This window comes from Symphodus melops, assembly GCF_947650265.1.
Source record: "Symphodus melops genome assembly, chromosome: 17".
NCBI classification, from domain to species: Eukaryota; Metazoa; Chordata; class Actinopteri; order Labriformes; family Labridae; genus Symphodus; species Symphodus melops.
In genome coordinates, this window is record NC_136707.1 from 5,836,811 (window position 1) to 5,855,774 (window position 18,964).

At 41.9% G+C, this 18,964-nt stretch overlaps 2 protein-coding genes across 4 annotated transcripts in view; one reads left to right on the top strand and one right to left on the bottom strand.

The window, feature by feature from the left end:
- The window catches only part of doc2a (double C2-like domains, alpha), a 55,900-nt gene that overhangs the window by 14,034 nt on the left and 22,902 nt on the right, over positions 1-18,964 (bottom strand). For all 3 annotated transcript variants that reach the window (XM_079367137.1, XM_079367136.1, XM_079367135.1), the window contains 4 exons: positions 18,607-18,681; positions 18,100-18,209; positions 6,120-6,246; positions 5,416-5,475 (listed from right to left, as the gene is read on the bottom strand). In XM_079367137.1, the coding sequence (XP_079223263.1) occupies positions 5,416-5,475; positions 6,120-6,246; positions 18,100-18,209; positions 18,607-18,681 (372 nt within the window). The remainder of the gene's footprint in view (positions 1-5,415; positions 5,476-6,119; positions 6,247-18,099; positions 18,210-18,606; positions 18,682-18,964) is intronic.
- Positions 8,286-10,649, top strand: LOC306838781 (uncharacterized protein). Its single transcript, XM_079367146.1, has 3 exons — positions 8,286-8,458; positions 9,411-9,530; positions 9,927-10,649. The coding sequence occupies exons 1-3, from the start codon at positions 8,450-8,452 to the stop codon at positions 10,458-10,460; spliced, it is 663 nt and encodes a 220-aa protein (XP_079223272.1). The 5' UTR covers positions 8,286-8,449; the 3' UTR covers positions 10,461-10,649.

Genomic DNA, 18,964 nt, shown 5'->3' on the forward strand with positions numbered 1-18,964 from the left:
CATCTAAACCATTAAAACGGTTAAACACACAGACGCTAGCAGAGTCATATTTGTGCAGAATCTTGTGATAGCGCTGAACCTCGAGAGTTGAGATCGCTGTTCAGCTTCTAACAACTTCTTTACCGGCCTCACTCGCTCTGCTTGCGTAGGCGCAACAGTGCTACGTATGTCTTAGGACAGTGCAGTTACACTCAGATGCCTCGGGTGTGCGCTAAAGGGCACCAAAACAAATACCTATACAATGTTGCTTTAAGATCTACATCAAGTACTCGACCTTCATCAGGCAGTTTGACATCTTTCGTGACTACAAGCCAGCAACCGATCCGAATCATGATGTCAGATCTGAGTCAGTAAGTTAATAAATAAAGAGCGATTATCAGCTTCCCCACTAAGATAAAAAGTGTACAGAAATCTTTAGATGTAATTCTAAATTGATAATCCATGGCTGACCTGTGTTTTTTAATGGCTCCATTAATTTTCTACCCGTCTTTTAAAATAGATGTTCGAAGTGTTTATTTTATTCTATATCCTAAAATCAAGTCCAAAAAGTTCCAATGTTTTTTATCACATCATTTTTCTTTCACACTTTATATACGTCTTTCCATTAGAGGACTCGGGGAAACTTGACGGGAGACGGTGCGGCTGTATAATCCAAGATTTACTGGCTTAAGTTGCCCGTTTGTTGTTGGAGCGTTTACTGGGAGGACAGCCACTCTCAGATCAGCCTAATGTCTGACAGGCAGCCATTAGATAAAGCCCCTGTTTGTCACAACAGCAAGGTAAATTGGCTGACAACACTAGAGGGGTTTCTCCAACACCTTCACTGCCTTTCTCTGTGTAAAGACACCTGTGTGGTAAACATAGGTGGCTAATGAGCTCCGACCAGGTTAAAACAACTAAACAAAGCCTGACAAACCCTTGTAAAGAAGCTTAGCAGTGACCTTGTCACAACACACATCACAGGAATGTAAACCGATCTTTCAAAGGGGCTAATTGGACCCTGATGTCCTATTTTCTCAACGTAAACTGGACAAAACGTCACCAGAAATATACACTCGGGAAAGCACACAGCATGTGATGGAGGCTGCTTTAAAGATCCTAGTGGGGGAATGTTGCCATAGAAACACTTTTTAAAGGAAACAAAAAACATCCTAAATCATGATGAACAGGTTCCTATTCATAGGTCCAAAATCAAGATCAGCAATAGCTATGTTGAGTCCAAGAACTAGTTCAATGTGTTCTAGTAAAGACTAACAAGTCTGACTAAGTCTAATCACAGGTCAGTCTAAACCAACAAGTCCATCAGAAGACCAGCGGTCCTTTACTTGTAAAGTATGTACTATTAAGCTTCCCTGTGGACGAGTTGTATTTGTCAATGGACCTAACAGGCTAACCACACTGCATCCTACTGTTGAGGCTTGAAGAGATGAACATGAAGGCGTCGGGTCGAGGGGAAACTCTGCAGTAAAGCCACCCAGAGAGATGAAGTGTCATACAGGGGAAAAAAAGGGATGCCGTTTGAACTCACAACAGTTTAATTGGCTGGAAACGAACTCAGTTAGAGAGCACATAATACGGACTTATTCATATGATAGGTTTCACTCCACTCTGGTGCCGTTTTCTGCCCACATGTAGTGAAGAGAGACTTGAACTGATGAACTCCTCGTGAGGATGGCAGAGACACATTCCTATTTGTTTCTTGACATAAAGTCTGGTTTGTTCCAATTCTACTAAACGTTTATCCCACATTTCTCTGTGGATCGACATCAATGACTAAGTGTTTAGAATATGAAAATAAAATAAATAAAGAAATAAAGAGACGTTCACGTGGATATTAATCGCACGTCTGAACAGGCAATTTTTGGTCACTAACACAAAAAATACATCGACTGTATTCAAGGCTCTGAGCAGGTAGTAGCAGCAGACGATGTATAAGACGTTATATCCTGAAATGTTTCACGAGGTCACGTAAGTTTGTATGTTGTAATCAAGCAGCAACCTCCAACGTTTAAAAACTGAGTCAGTGGTTGAGTGCAAAATCCTGAAGTTCGTCAAGTGTGTCCAGTTGAGCCTGGCAGCAGAAGCACCTGAAGTCACAAACACACCCCACTCAAAAAGGCCTGTTTTTACCGCAGAAATTAATTAACATGTTCCCAGCCTGGTTCAAAGAATGACATCGCTCTGATTAGCTCACGTCTCGATAAGAACACACAGTTCATTTTTATAATTACTCGTCCATTTTAATTTCATGAAGTAAAAGTATCTGGGCCATTCAAGGTCCATGCCTCTGTGCGCTAACTAACCATTACAGCATTACAGTCTGACTTTTTCTCTGGCGTGGCAGCAATATGCTTCTGTAGAAACTCACCGTACGGGTTCCTTAAGCTGAGCTGCAGATTCAGATGACTATTCAGGACTAGAGAAACACAACACACTGCCAATAAGGGACTTCTCACTTAACAAAACAACTTCAGGTTTAAATGTCATTATCTGTCAAACAGACTGAGAGTCTGTCATAAAATATTCTTGTTGCTGAAGATAAGTTTCTTTCCCATTTACTAACGGGTTTTATTTGTTTGTTTCTTGATGCGATCAAACCTTTGACTTTATTTTTCAGAAGCTTTAAAATTCTGTAAAAGTCTGTGGGGTTTTTTAACGAGCTGTTGCTCCGTGACTCGATGTTTATTTCTTTTACAGACACGGCAGGAGAGCAGAGTTTCTGTTCACAATCTTCACTTATCTCCGAAAAACTCAGGACAGACTCAAATCCTCAACCATCTTCTCTTCTCTTCAAAAAACACCTTTGTAGGTTTAATCTCCTCAGGGCAAGTCGTCTTCAGTCACTTTCTCTTCACTCATCACACTCTCCGACTCTCTTCCTCCTCCAGCTGCCACCGCCGGCTCTGATGTGTGTTTTCTGTTATTCATGCGGACAACTCTCTGGTACAGATTTGTGCTCTCAGACTCTGCTTTCACTTTTATTACAGGAAGTTCCTCTTATCTGAGAGCGCTCATGCCAGGAGATTTATTCTCAGTGCTGTAGTCTCATGCTTTAAGAACAAACAATAAATCACCAGAAGAATTTGAAAGAATCTCAAACGTGGCACAGGTGAATCACCATCACTAAATTTAAACTTAATTTAAAATGTGGATAATGTATCGCTATATGATAATGTTTGTGGCCTCTGTCTAATGTAACCATGCTGCTGTCACAGACGACAGGCAGCGGCTACTTTTTCTGATTTGATATACTTTATTAATCGGGGGAGGGGAAATCTGGATTTTACTCTGTTATTGTAGAGACATGTTTATCACACACAGAGAGCTGCTTCACACTGCTACTCAGGGAATACACCAGAGCGGTTGGGGGTTCGGTGCCTTGTTCAAGGGCACCTCGAGCAGTGCTTGAGAGATGATCTGTTTCAGTTTTGGTTTTTTTTGTTTATGAAAGAAAAAGAAGGGAACTAAATCTGTAAATTGCTCTCATGAATAGGTCATAAAATGTGTGATTTCTTTGTTGCTTTTCCTTCTCCCCTTGTTCTTTCCTCCTTCTCTACGTTTCAGATGCTTTTGTAAGATTACGTTCCTTTGATTCCTTACATTCTTTCTCCAGCTACCAGAACAACTCCCATATTTTTGGTGCACATCGGGACTTGAACCAGCGCCCCTTTTGTTCCCAACCCAAGGCCCAACTGACTGAGCTACTGCCGCCCCAGCAAACTGTCTAACTTGACACTGTGGTCATGGAGGAAGCTACATTGCCTGGATTTGTGTACAGACTAGTGCAGAAGGGTCATTTGTCAAAGAGCAGTGCTGATAAGAGAGCTAACATACTACTTAAACACTGATGAGCAAAATAACTTCCTCACTTGTAAACTAAATAATGTCAGAATAGATTTCCTCAAAGAGTTGTTCATGTTCTCCCTCAATTTGTTTGCGTTTGTACAACTATTTCACACTGAAGTCTTTATGAACTGTCTTTTGTTTTCTCCAAAGAGTGAGATGAAGAAAAGAAGTGTCGAAAGACAAAGTAATCTCATGTTCTTTAAAGCCTTATCGGCATCTGGTATGAAAAAACGTATGAATCTGCCTGTGGTGCTCTAATGACACCTTGTAGCAGTGGAACAGTTAGAAAGGCTGTAAATAAAATACAGTGTGTGTGTTTGTGGGTAATGGGAGAAGATGTCAACCAGCTTGTCAAGGTTTCTCAGAGATGAAGATACATCAGGCTGTGATGCACACGCCACATCTGGATTACAGAAACAGTGTTAAGTCTGTTGAGTGACATTGCGCGGCCTGTCCCTGGATTTCCACGGTCCCTCACTGAATGAATTCCCCGTCATGGAGACTGCACGGGGGATAATCACATTACCATCCACTGCGCCCGAGAAAAATCTAATTAATGACCCTCCGTGGTTACACTTGAGCGAGGTGTACAGAGGCTCAGCATGGCCACCACACAGACGGAAATACTGGTTGAAACTTGATCCAGGTCCTGGTGTGACGGGGGTCGATAACAGGGGTCCAGCAGGTGGATGTCACACTGTGTGAGATGTGACTAATGACACTGGTTTTAATGAAGCGTATACGTATCACCGATCAGTGGTGGTATTTTAGATCTGTGTAACCAGAAAAAGACCCACATACTAACACCTACAAACTAGCACAAAACATCAACATTTATTATGTAATCAGAGAAGACATTTCATCTAAAAATAATAAATGAAGGGCACAGTTACAGGAAGCTGCCATATTCCGTGTCATTAGTCATACTTGAGCCTCTCTTGGTACAGAAACCCACTGTGATTAAAGCTTTATTCAATGTGACTGGATTCAATTTCATTCAGAAAGAGAACACTGTGTTGTAATGGATGTGTTAATATGAAGTGAAATGAAATAACAAATAAGTTGAATGTGCAAATACTTAACTGTTTCAACTAAACTCACAGCAGCTCCTGCCATAGGATCGTTTCACTGTGAAGTTTATCTCATAAAACTTCCATGAGATCAAACAGGTACGAGTGGATTCAGCCGTGGCTTTAACATCTGTTCACTTTGACTTAAGAACCAACACGTAAAACATAAAATGAGCTTACTGTTCATCATCAGACATGATGATGAACAGAAAAAAAAGCGTGACGGAGCGTTGAAAAACTACGCTAAGTACGCTTTTTGAAAAAGGGAGATGGTTCGAGCGCGGGAAGGTTTCGAGAAATCTGCCGAGCTGAAACGGAGCTTCATTGTCCGCGACACAGAATATGGACTCCAGGGCGGAGCAGAGACACATATTGTCCTTCAACACCGTTTGCTTTAATGATGAGAAAGTTACTGGTGCCATCACGTCAGAATAACCAAGATAGAAAGTTAGAGATAACTCAGCGATCAGAACCTATTCACGGACGGATGATCTCTTACCTCCCGTAAGTAGCAGGAGATCCCTCGCAGGGCTTCACCCATGGCAGTCGGAGAGGGGAGCTACGTAAGGAAGAAGAAAAAAAAACAGGGGCAGATGAAACGTGCTCCTGTGTTTGAGCGCTGATCCTTTGCGAACTATGTATGAATAAGCTTGTGCTGTGCTGCGTTTGTCTTCTCCCTGACACGAGGACCAATCGCAACGCATCGAAATACAATTTTCGAGATTGAGCAAACCAAGAAGTATTGAAAGTGAGATTCTCAATTTGCCCTTTAACCATTTCCTGGCGTCATGTTGTTGTAGTCAGTCAGAAAAAGTGTAATGTGGAAAGTATCAGTGACCATTTCGCTTAGCCAAGGCTTGATCAGTGTTGTACTGATTTAGAGACACCATTTATAAAGCTAGATTGTAAACTGTCGAAACTATTATTAGTCTAGCTCTCCAAGTTACACACAGCTCTTTAGTATGCACCGCTGCTGCAGCTGGATTGGCTGTCTTGACGTGATGTCTAAATTCTGAATCATGCATGTCATGTCACCGCACACCGAGAGCTCGGTCCACCATCGCAAGCAGTAACCCAGCCACAGCTTCCATCAGGAATTGGAGCTTTTTTTTTTACCCCGTTGGTTCACTATCAGCAGGCACACATCTTCAGTCTGTGTGTGTGTGTGTGTGTGTGTGTGTGTGTGTGTATTGTGCATAATACCGGGGGAGGATGTTCCAGGCAGGTGTGAAAATGTTTCGTCTGGTCGGGTTTGACTCTTTTCAGGGGCACTCTTGACTCTCCAATTAACTCATTGTGAGTCAACTTGTCCTCGTCACACACAGTCAACCTACAGAGAGAGGAGACAAGGAGAGAGGACACAAGGGAGGAAATAAGAGAGGGACAGAAATGTGAGAATAGAGATGAGCAACAGCCCAAAACGCAGGGGAGGACTTAATATAGGGAAAAAAGAATTTAACACGCAGACAATTTTGATTTTTTTTCTGTGTAATTTAAGTCAGGAACAAACTGGAAGGAGAAGAGTTGATTCATTTAAGTGTTGGTGGCATAAAGTCTTAAATAAGAAGGTCCAGATGTTTTCTTGGCTGGGGTCGACCTGAACGAAACAATAAATCAACAAGAGAACAAAAGGGACGATTAAACGCACATTCAAAACACAAAAGAGACATTTCTACAAAATGTGAGTGAAGAGGGAAGCAGCTTGGATTGGTTTGAGGTGGTGAGTCAATATCAGCGCTACAGTTCACCAGAGACAGACTTATTAAAACATTGAGAACGCAGCCAGGAGCTGTGGATTAAAACAAGCACAAAGAGCATTCAGTAATCGATGTGGAGGTAAACAATGTGGAGACACTGAAGGGGAAAGTTCCACAGAGAGAGACAGAGAGAACAGAGAGCCGTCTGGCAAACAGAGGGCTGAATATGTGTGTGCTGTATATATTTTTGAAAACAATATATCACTGAAATGATATTCATAAGGCTGAGAACGAAGAAGCCAGGCCAACTGACTGACACCTGGAATAGATTCAGATGTATTTAGATTATTTATGAAATGAATCAAAATGAGATTTGCAGCCAAATCAGGCAAATTTGTCTAAAAGGTCGGCAGCCTGCTGAGCTGCACTGCAACACTTCTCCATCTCGACAGAATAATATATCAAACCAACGCTTTGAGCAGAATAGGAGTCAGAGCTCTTCAGTATCGAGCAAACGTGTTTGTTGCTTTGACAGTGTAATTATTTGAAATGAACAATAGGATGATTTCCTGCATTGAGAGCAGCTCCTACGTAAGTGTTCCCAAGGTCACATGAAGCATATCTCAGGTGTAAGTACTCATAGCACATCGAGACGAGACGCAAATCAAAGCTCTTCATTAAGACCTTATGTTTGAACACAATTTAGACTCTTCACAGGATTCTGAGGAGTATTTATGCTTAACTAAAGTAGATTTTAAAAAATCAACAAAAGACATCAACAATATAGGACGGTGTAGTAAAGAAAAGTGTGAATAAAGAAAATATTGAACACAATTAACGGCCGTTTCTCAATATCGAGAACGCAACAGACTTGCGTTCTCGTTGAGTTGTTCTTTGAAGAGTTTTTCTTGCAAGCTCATGAGTTCAGAAAAAAAACAGCCGACTGTCTTCCGGGGATTGTGGATATATGGATACCGAATTGCATGCTGGGATATCTCCTATTGGAATTTGGGAAGAAGAGTTAAGTGTGAAACCTTGATGTGATTTTTTGCTGAAATAACTGATAAATAAACTCGTCTTGAGAACTTCTGAAATCATTTTTTGTTGAATCATTCAAATGTTTTTACCAAAAAGATATGAACGCTGCAGTAAAATGGTCTAATAACACGTGTTGCTCTTAAAAATAACATAAGCACTGTGTTCTTGTGTAGGAAGCATTTTGTGGCTGCTGACGTTAAAGCTTGTGATCATTTTAACAACTTTGTAAAATATCTGTTTTAATCCAAAGCACAAGAAGGAGAAACATTCCATCAGCACATCATGGAGAAGTAAATCCTTCAGTTTTCCTTCAAATCAAAGAGCCACTTTTAGGGCTGAAAAGTCTTTGTTGAGCCCGACAATCACTTTGAAGCTCTTTTGGTAACTCTGCTAACAGCTAATGTGACGTGTATGGATTGCTGAAGGTAAATTGAAATAACGCAAAGAGAAGCTCGAGCACGTCTTTGTCCAAATCCATAACCTTAAGAAGCTGTTAATGTAACAGGTATAGAGATAATATAACCAATAGCTACTGTTTATTAAGTTGACTGTAAAAAGTCACATGTACAAAATGGCCGTGCAACATTCTATGGTTGCCACGGTTCCCTTTAAAGTGCTTGATTCGTATCAGAGCTTCCTTTCAAGACAAACTTCATCGCAGACAGCCACAGAAATTTGTTCTCGAGTTGAAATCAGCCATTTCCTCTGAAATCCACGCTCAAACAGCAGATTTGTTACACCTTAAGAAGGACCAAAGACTTTCTGAAAGTGACTCAAGCCAAACATCCAACTTGTGTCATGGAAAATGTAAGATTTTCACTTTTTGACTCTGTGCTGTTTACTCTGAAGTTTAAAGTGTCTCAACGAGACAACTCCAGATTTCTTTTTTTATCCTCCATTCACTTATTGAACAAGACTTAAAAAGAAATGTTGAATATATGAGTAATATTTAAAATCTTTTCATATATTTCATAAATAGTTCATTAAAAAAAAGAAAAGAAAATCTCTTCAAATGGATGAAATGTCGTCATGAAGAAATGTGTTATTTTCATATTTCTTAAAGTTTATAATCCCCAGCAGATATGTGTCATTAGATATTTATGAAGAAAAGACAAAATATTATTTATTGGATGTATCACTTCATTAGTTTTTCAGTCAATTTCTTGTTTAAATCTTTGTTAATAGATCAATAGTAAAAGCACAAATATGTTCAAAATGGCCGAAAGACTCCCACGTTGCTATGGTTACCCTAAAAGTGCATCATTTATATCAAATCATTGAAAAGTAAACAACAACCTAAAAGAGCCACAAGTAGTATTTCACAGTAAAAACATTTTTAAATGAAATAATTCATTGAGGAAATGTTATCCTGACAAGAATTAAAGACTGAAACGTGAGAAACATCCATCATGAAATGATGACTGATGATACTGTAAAAACTTTACTTAAGGCCCGTGTCTACATAGTGCGTTTTGACTAGGAAACAGTATGTTTGGAGTGGTATGTGTGCATGAACCTGTGATTGTAGGAGAGTGTGTCTGGATACCTGAGCAGTAATTTGTAGCAGGGATAAATTAATGTTTTGCACATTTTTATATTGTTTCATGTATTGTTTTTCTAGCAGTTTTCCGAGTGTGCTTAGTTTCTGCTCACTGAGCATTTAATGAAAAGAAACATCACAGCAGCAGCTGTACATGTGGTGAATGTACCAGTTGTTTGACTGTATTTCTGAAGTGCTGTTCTGTCTGTGTTGTTACAGCTTGTTGTGCCCGTTCAGCTGAAAGACCCTGAAGACGGACCCACAGTCAGAGTGTCAGCACGCCTGGCGGACAGAAAGCCTCGAACTTTCAGTCGATGTTCGTGCTGCAGGAACGACCTGGTAAGACTTTTGATTTTCATGTTTAAAGAAAATAACTTCCAACTTTCTCAAGTGCTGAAGTCAACTACACAATATTTAATGACATTAATAATGACACTGTTCTGATGTGTTGCATGAAGTGTGCTCAATGGGTACAGTGTTATCTCGTCTTTTATCAAGTCGATCTAATTATAAATAGCATTTGATAGACTGCATCCCTGAAACATGCCATTAAATATTTAACAAAATATGCACAAATGAAGCCATCTAAACTATTCTTCTCTGAACGTCTGACAGAGAATCTTAACACTTCAATCAGCTTCAAACATAATAGTGTCTGCACACTGTTTAAATGTTCTTGTGAGATTGTAAAGTATGCTTCTGTGAACTGAACTGGAGTCTGATGTCTTCTTCCAGGACTCAAACCATCACCGTGCAGCTCCCGCTGCTAAACCGTCCAGGAAGAGGAAGCGGACCTCCGTGGCCCCTCCTTCCACTTCTCCTGCTCCTCAGCACCCCGCCCACGACGCTGACTCTCCCGCTCCGGTCCTCAGGCCCAAGGCAACCCTTCAGCCCGACCAGCTACCAACGGTCTCCTCCGCGCTCCCTGGTCTCCAGCCCTCCATCGCTCCTCAGCTCGATGACGGCCCAGTTAAGATCCACCACTTTTCAGTGCCGCAGTATCAGTCCGTCTATCACTCCGTGGTAGATGACGTGCTGCAGTACAAGAACGGCCGTCTTCGACCTTACAGCCTGACTCTGGGACTTCTTATGAAGCAGAAGCTGTGGGAGCGACTGGATCGCCCGATGTTCACAGAAACTGTCGACGAGACAGGACTCGTTCGTGTGGACATCGCATACGGGGTGGGAGTCTATCCTCCCCTGTATCATGTGGACGTTTCTGGAGAACCAGAGCCTGGAGCTCCTCTGAGAAAACGTGTAAAGAACTGATACGATAGTCTTTACATTAGTTGATCAGTTAGGATCTGTAAATATTGTAAATAATTTAGTTTGAACAGTAAGAATTTTAGATTTAGTAGTAAGTATAAGTTTAGATTTAAAAAGGTATTAGTTAGAAAATGTATGACAACTCCAAAAGTGCCAGGGTAAAAAACTTTATGCAAACTCAAGTCACCTGAACCGTCCTCCACCGTCAGCCTCCTTAAAAGTCCTGCCTCAACATCAAACGTGCCTCCATCCTAAAAAAACAAAAACAATCTGCGTCCGCCATGTGCCAGCAGCTTTTACCATCAAGATGCTGCACATGGAAAGAACAGCTCTCGACAACCAGCTCAAACCTCTGAATATACCATCAGCCTCTGAATCCACCTGCTAAAAGCCGAACAGCCTCAAGCTCTCCGTTATCTGCGACCTCCAACACGTGCCAGCAGCGTTTACCATCAACACGCTGCTCAAGAAAAAAAATCTTTGAACCTCCAGCTCAAGCCTCCGAACAAAACCTCGAACCTGCTCCAAATTCAAAACAAGAACCTCAAGCTCTCAAGCCTCTGTTATCCACCTGCAGCTACCTCCATCTGCAGTCGGTGGATGACAGCTGCCCCGAAAGCCTCAAAACTTTCCAAAACCAAAAGCCTCCACCTTCAACTGAAGCCTCTCACAGCAATGTAAGCTGCTGCCTCCATCTTACATCTCTGTCAAGAATCTTCAGTCACGATCATAGATTGCAGCCACAAGAAACCAGTAGCCTTACCTCTATCTGTAAAATATGACTCTACCAGACAAAACAAGCTGCTTCCTGCAGCCTCTACCAGACAAAAAGAAGTTGCTTCCTCCACCTGCAGCCTCTACCAGACAAAACACGCTGCTTCATGCACCTGCAGCCTCTACCAGACAAAACAAGCTGCTTCATGCACCTGCAGCTTCCACCAGACAAAACAAGTTGCAGCCTCTACCAGACAAGACAAGCTGCTTCCTGCAGCCTCTACCAGACAAGACAAGCTGCTTCCTGCAGCCTCTACCAGACAAAACAAGCTGCTTCCTGCAGCCTCTCATAGCAATGTGTGCTGATCCTTTCACCTTGCATTTCTGAAAAGAATCATCAGCCCCTGTCGTGGACTGGAGGAACACAAGAATCCAGTTCCATGTTGCATCAGCCAAATGTAAGTTCAAACGTAGCCTACTTTGAATTTAAGTTCTTCCTTAAGACATTTAGTTCACACTTAAACATTTGAAGTGTTGCACCAGCTAAGATAGTTCCAGTGTAGACAAACATGATAACTTCAGTCTCACAGCTAGTTTCTAGTAGATTCAAAGTCTACGTCATTGTGATGTCTGTCACTTTTCACACACTAATTATTTTAAAACCGAGCAGCTAAATATGAAACACAGAACTCATGAGATAATTCTGTTTATTACTTTAAGACTTGAATTAAAAAAGACTCAGAGTTTAAAACCTACAGTAAGTCACAAAGATTACATCTCAGCCAAACACAAAATATCTGATTTTACCACAATAAAGATTAAGTCATTGTTTATATTTAATGGAAACATTTCTTAATTAAAATTATTTAAATTTAAAGTAAATACACTCTTGACACATTTGGCTGTTTCTATGCACTCTCCAGATAGTTTCAATAATCTTAGCAGTTTTCCTCTCTGCCTGCTGCCGGTTTAGTTGTTTTTACCCGTTAATTATCAGTATGTTAGGTCTATAATATTGTATTTGATAATAATAAGCCTTTTGATGCATCTCGCAGTACATGAGGGATTTTCTATCACACACTGAGACGCTGACGTACTGTGGGAACATCGTTGTGCACAGCGTCAGGTTCTTGAATATGAATTTAAGACGCATCGCTCTCTAACAGGTCAATGAAGGAAAAAAAGACAGAGGCAGAGACTTACTGTGCAGCCGTGTTACCACTGTTTTTGGTGTTTAATGACGCTTTCATAGTAATTATGACAGCCATCTTTGTGCAGCTATATGGCTATTCTTCTTCTGTCCGATCCTTTTGCTATTATTTATCAAAAACTGATGTGTCCTCTCTGCCGAGCGCCCCCGTGTCCCCTAAGTAACTCACTGAGGGGCAGAGTTCACACAGACGACAGTGCTTCCTAAATGTACAGGGAAAGCGGGTATTATCTTGTGCGTCAAACTTTTTTAAATCAAAGTCAACAATAGAAAAAAGTTGCTGGCTGTAATTCAGAGAATAGTCGGCTGATGACAGCAGGCGCTTATGGAAAGCCCTGGTAATTTTCCATGTGCAAAGATAATTCCCCTTGTCCAACAGTACCGTTAAATGACATGTTAGTGAGTGGTGAAATCTTCCATTGTTATTTTACACTAGCTGTAGATTAAGGTTGGAACACAACTCAAGATTGAACCTAACTAGTTTCATGGGTGGGGTGTGTTTTACACTGTAACGTACGACAGAGCTCACACTTAGTTTAGTACTTAGCTGGTGCAACTGGCCACAGCAGCCTAACTTTTATCTGCTCGATATAAAAACAGCCGCCAACAATGCCTTTAACTCAAGCCTTTGTCAGTAAACTGCAGCCGCCTCCAACTGCACTTTTTGGCTGACAGCCATACCAAGCCTCACCATGCAGCCTCCACTTTGGCAAAACGTAAGACTAGCGTTGGGAGAAAAATCAATTTGTGCGCTAATCAGTCACTCCCTGCTAAGTGCTAATGCTAGCTCTTTAACTCAGTAGAATGCTAAATGGAACAACAAGAAATTCAGCCAGTCATACAGATGACTGGAGTAGATCCTGAAGTATGCACCCATTCATAAATAGACTTTGAATCCATAGATCAATGAATCCAGAACTGTTTTGAATCGATAATCGATTCTCATCAAAATATGACCCGAGGAATTGAAATCAAATGGAATTGTGAGACACCTTAGCTTTCCTAGTCCTATGTAAAACAACTGCCTTTGTTGCAGCCACCTCTGCCTACAGTACTTAGCTGAAGGCTGCAACCCATGCCTTCAAGTAGGACGTCCGCTGAACACCAGTAAGCACCTGAAAAATGCAGCCTGAAACAATGTGAGGATCTAACACTGTCTGCAGCCTCTGCAAATAACCATCAAGCTCTCAAGCTCTGCCTGCATAATAATAAGTTGCCTCAATAGTTTTACTCAAGCAAAACATTAAAAGCCAAAGGGCCTCATTCACCTCATCAGATTCAAGTTTCTCTTCAGAAAGTTCCCAAGAAAAAGCCTACATCGGATTCAGGAAGTGTTAGTAAACAACGAAAATGTGAACACCTATGTTCCCCAACTTGACGAATGTCCTTGAAAAGTGGAAGCTAAAGTTTATTATTTCTAATAATTAGCATAGAAAAATGCCCCTTTGTGTTCAATAGAAGGGCTCAAGTATGCAGGGCTGTGTCTAAACACACACAAAGAAGTCCCACTGTAGAAGTGGAGAAACCTGGGGAGAGCCCAAATTAAAGTCTTCAAATGATTGTGCACTGGATGCCATGTTAGAAATACTGAAGCAGTTCTGAAGTGGATTAATGGCGGCTTGAAATTCAATTCAAACAAGCGGATTTAAATTTAAGACATTTGGTAGCATCAGCAGTCAAAACAAAACAGACACAATAGACATACATCAGATTAAATCCCTACTTCAGGCCGTGCTGTCATCTGAGACGTGGCTACAGCTCGCTGAACAACTGCCAGGAAAAGAACACAGGTGAATGTCAGAAAACAACGTAAGTGGGTCTTGAGAACACATTTGGTGAATGAGGCCCAATTAGAGGTTTTAGCTCTGCCAGCCGGCTGAAGGTGCTGCCTCAACCTGCAGCCTATAGGAAAAACCATCCTCTTCCTCCACCGGCACGATCTTCAAGACAGCTGCTTCCAATGCCTTCAACTCAATCCTCCCCCCGGGAAACCAGCAGATGCCTCAACTTGGGTGCAGCTTTAAACCATGCCTCCTGAACATGAACCTGCCTTGAACTTCGGTATTTAAAAAAAACAAACAAACAAGAGGGGCTGACTCCAACTGCCACTAATGCAAATAACCTCCAGTTTCTGATGGCACCTGCAGCCTGCATCAGATAGTGCTTCTGCCTGTGAAATATGAAACACAGCAGCGTCCAGTGTCTCAAACTCAAGCCCTTATTAGAGATCTGCCTCAACCTCCACCACCTACAATGATTGGGCTGAAAGCTGCAGCCCACGCCCCCCCTTCGACCTTCATAGACTCAAAGCAAAACTCTTAAACTGCAGCCTCGAACCACAGCAACAATCAGCTCTGCAACTCCCTGCAAAGTGTGGCTGAGAGGCAGCCATAGTAAAGTAACCCAAAGAACCACCTTCAAGCTCGGCAAAACAAGCAATGCCTTCAATGCCTCTAGCTCCTGCCTCTGAGGAACAAAAGCAAAATCTACCTGCTCTAAAAAATTAAAAAATAAAGTGTACTCTGTCTACATGCAGCCACTGCAAACAACTGCTGGCTGCACCTGTTACCTCTTATAACAACTTACCTACTCTTAAAAAAACCAAGACAGATGCTTCAAATGCCTCCAACTCAAATTATATCCAGTTGCAGTTTATGGACAAAGACTGAAGCCAATATATCAAACTTGACCTCTGCGAAAGAAAAGGAAAAAAAACAGCATTGCCTCCGACTGCAGTCTTTACTGCCGATGTGAGTTCCTAAGCAGCTGGGCGTTGCCAGAAACCATCAGCCAGTAACTCTAGTATGATAAAAGGAAAACCTCTGCCGAACACCAGCTGCCACTCCCATAAACTGCAGCCTCTGCTTGAAACCGTCATCCTCCCCACGCCTGCAATCCTGCACGTTTACTCCAGAAGCCTCGGACCTCCACCTCAAAACAGATAAGCAGTCTAATTAAAAAGACATGTTTTTCAATATTAAACTAAGTTCATTGCACTCTTTCAAGAAGCCTGTTAACTGTTGTCTTTAAATGCTCTGTAGGAATCTTCCATCACCTGCGGAATCACATTTTTGTTCTGTTGCAGCCTTTTGGTGAAGCCAACTGTGTTTGTCCTCATCATTCGACACTCATCACACCACAGTGACAAAGTGGAAACAGAATTTTAGAGATGTTTGCTAATTTATGAAAAAGAAAAAAAAAAAAAACTGAAATATCACACTGACGGAAGTATTCAGCTCAGGTGCCTCCCATTTATCTTGGAGCTGTTACTCCATCCTTGGTCAAATCCTGCTTTTTATATCAGCTCTCACAGCCGACAAACCATAATATGAGGTCAAAGGAACTACTGACATCAGTGTATGCCGCACTATAAGCAGGTTCATGTGGCTGTTTGTCAACAGGGCTGATATCAGCTGATGATGTCTATTAATGCATCCCTGATATATGTACATTCACTGTGAGGTTTAATTGTATTGTATTTAGACACAGAGATATATTTTGTAAAAAGTCTCAATAATCTTGTTCTCTATATCGGCACTCATGGAATGCCTCGTCCAATCGAATGACTCGGTTTGAATCGACTAAACTTTCGAAACCAAGTGTCAGCTCTCAAACAGACCTTTGAGGAAATTTGGAGCTAAAAATTCAAGGTGCTCATAAAATACAACTTAGCAAAAAGTCTCCGCCACACACACACACACACACACACACACACACACACACTCTACAAACAGACAAAATCTACACACACACAAACTATATTCACACACACGCCCCTGGGAAGAACCACAAAATGTCCTTTTCTCACTTCACTCAAAAAGCTGAGGAGGAGCGAAGAAGTGTGGAGTCCCAGAGGAACCAGGAACCTTTATATTGGCACGAAGGTCGGAAGAACCAGTGAAGCACATCGAGGTTGACGCTTCCTCCTACATTTACAGGAGATACCACTAATTAGCTCCGCCAAATATGTAGGAGAGTAAATCTCATTAATTGGTGCCTGGATTATATTTGCTGTTCGCCTCTGACCGAGGGAGTCACACATTCTTCTACTGAGCCTGGTGGTGGTGGTGGTGGTGGGGGGGGGGGGGGGGTGGGGGGCTGATAACATCTTTGGGAAAGCCCAGGTAACAACAACACATTTAATTTACAGACAAAACATTACAGCTCCTTCAGGACGGTGTCCCCGGCAGCATCTCGAGTCTGTTTGAAGAGGACACTAAACGTTAGAGAAAGTTCAATGAGTCTCATGAGGCCAACGTAAAGAGTTACATCAGGTCATCGTTAGTCAAACTACCTTACAGAGGTGGGGGGAAAAAAAGTTCAAAGACCACAATTGTGTGCCATCACCCTATCACTATTGGTAAAATAGTAACCGTGGCAACAATGTAATGAAGTCATGTCATGGAGAGGCTTGTTTGGATCATGGGTGGGTTCAAAACAGCGGCTTGACGTTCTGTTGAGTTTCTAACCAAAAGTAAAAACCTGCATTTTGACCTTTAATCACATCTGGGACACAAACTCTCGTCTCCACGTGTTCTTAATGCGCCCTTGTTGCTCCTCTATGGCTCTGTATACTCCATCACCAACCTTTAGGAACGATTTGTTCACGTAACAGGACAAAGGACTCGCACTAACCCTCGGCTGATGTAGCTGCGATTAAAAAAAGGCAACAATCAGAGCAATAACAAAAAGATGATGTCGAGGCTGGTGGGAAATCATGGGAGTTATCTCTGCTACACCCCCCCCTCCCCCCCTCCCTCCCTCCCTGGGTTTACCGTAGACAAGATGAAAATGATACATTCGCTGGCTTTGATAACTGTTGGAAATATAAATATTAAAACTAAATATATTTAAGATAGGTTTGGTGAATTTTGAATTCATTTAGACATTTTAATGTAAACATTCTGATACAATTCTGCTTTTATAGCTTTAATGTCTTGGCTGACATTTGTTCTTTTGACTATTTTAAACAGGGTGACTCAATATTACACGCTGGCTTTTCTCCACGTTTAGTTAAGGAGAAGCCTTGGCTTCTGAGTGCAGTAATTAAAGGCTTCCCACTCTGTTATTTTAGACTTCTTTTGATTATGGACACGCTTGTCTGGTCACCCCAATCTGTGTCTTCAATGGTAGAAACACTAATTCATCATTTAAGGGGAGTGACATCAACATGTGCTGAGCTGATGTGAACACCATCTCCCAGACTTCTTTGGGGGTGGGGGGAATACGTCCGAATGACGTGGCTGATAACGCTGCACTTTAATTCCCACTGATGGCTGCTTTCTTTGTGGGCGTTTATGAGACAGAGCAAGGCCGAGAATAAAACAAGATCAACATCAAACAATGACTGTTTTGGTCTGAAGTCCTGCAGGGCTCTATGACCGTTTCTTCTCTGACGTTTAAACTAATCAAAGGCGACAACCGAGCTTCTATGTCGAAATGTCAAGATATCTCTGCGCCTGATTAATGGCTGAAAGTGTAATCAGTCCGAAATGAGACCAGGCGTGGATTATTTCCACAGATTTCACACACACACACACACACACACACACACACACACACACACACACACACACACACACACACACACACACACACACACACACACACACACACACACACACACACACACACACACACACACACACACACACACACACACACACACACACACACACACACACACACACACACACACACACACACTCACACACTCACCGGAGTGTCTTCCTGTGCATGTCTTCTTCTGTGATCCCAACATAAGTGAGGGTTTCATTCCAAACTGGATTCAGAGAGTTTCGAATCGTCTTGGTCTTCAGCTTATTGGCCTGAAACACAGACACACACATACGCACACACACACACACACACACACATATGCACACACACAAAGACAGAACAAGAACTTCTTTTAGTTGGCAGAACGCAGCCAATGTTTGTTGAATTCTTCTGATATAACTCTTTTTTAGGTTTTGTTGGAATACAAATCATCCTGATTTATGTCAAGTCCAAAATTCAGCTGAAAGCGAGCTGAAAGAGCTCGTACTGGTTCGTTCCACATGTCAGTGTGAAATCAGCACCACTGAATGGAACCAAACCACAGAGCACACAGAATGCGGCGTGCAGGGATGGAGCTGGCGTAAGAGTTGCCCAAACGTTCATAAAAGACTTTTTAAGACTGTAAACCCTTTGCTACGCATTTTTGGATGTGGGGTGAAGTCTCACCTTACAGGCTCCGGGCAGCAGGTGCAGCTTCACGTAGGGGTCCGCTAAACCGTTGAAGTCCATGGGCTTCAGACCCTGCAGACAAACACAGAGGCAAGTCTGTCGATTAAAAAGTGTGCTAGAGAAACCACAGGAATGGATCTGACTTCAAACACAAGGCGAAGCCTAAACGCTGGTAACAAACTTTCTCCATTAAATCAGGCTTTCTGCTCCAGGCTCTGACTGTGCTCATATAGAAGGATCGCCGGCTGCTTAATTCAGTCATTCCAACATAATGAGAAGAGAGATGAATATAATGTAAGTTGATGTATGGGCCTTGTAACATTAGCGTAATTTATTAGCGTACATGACAGTTTCA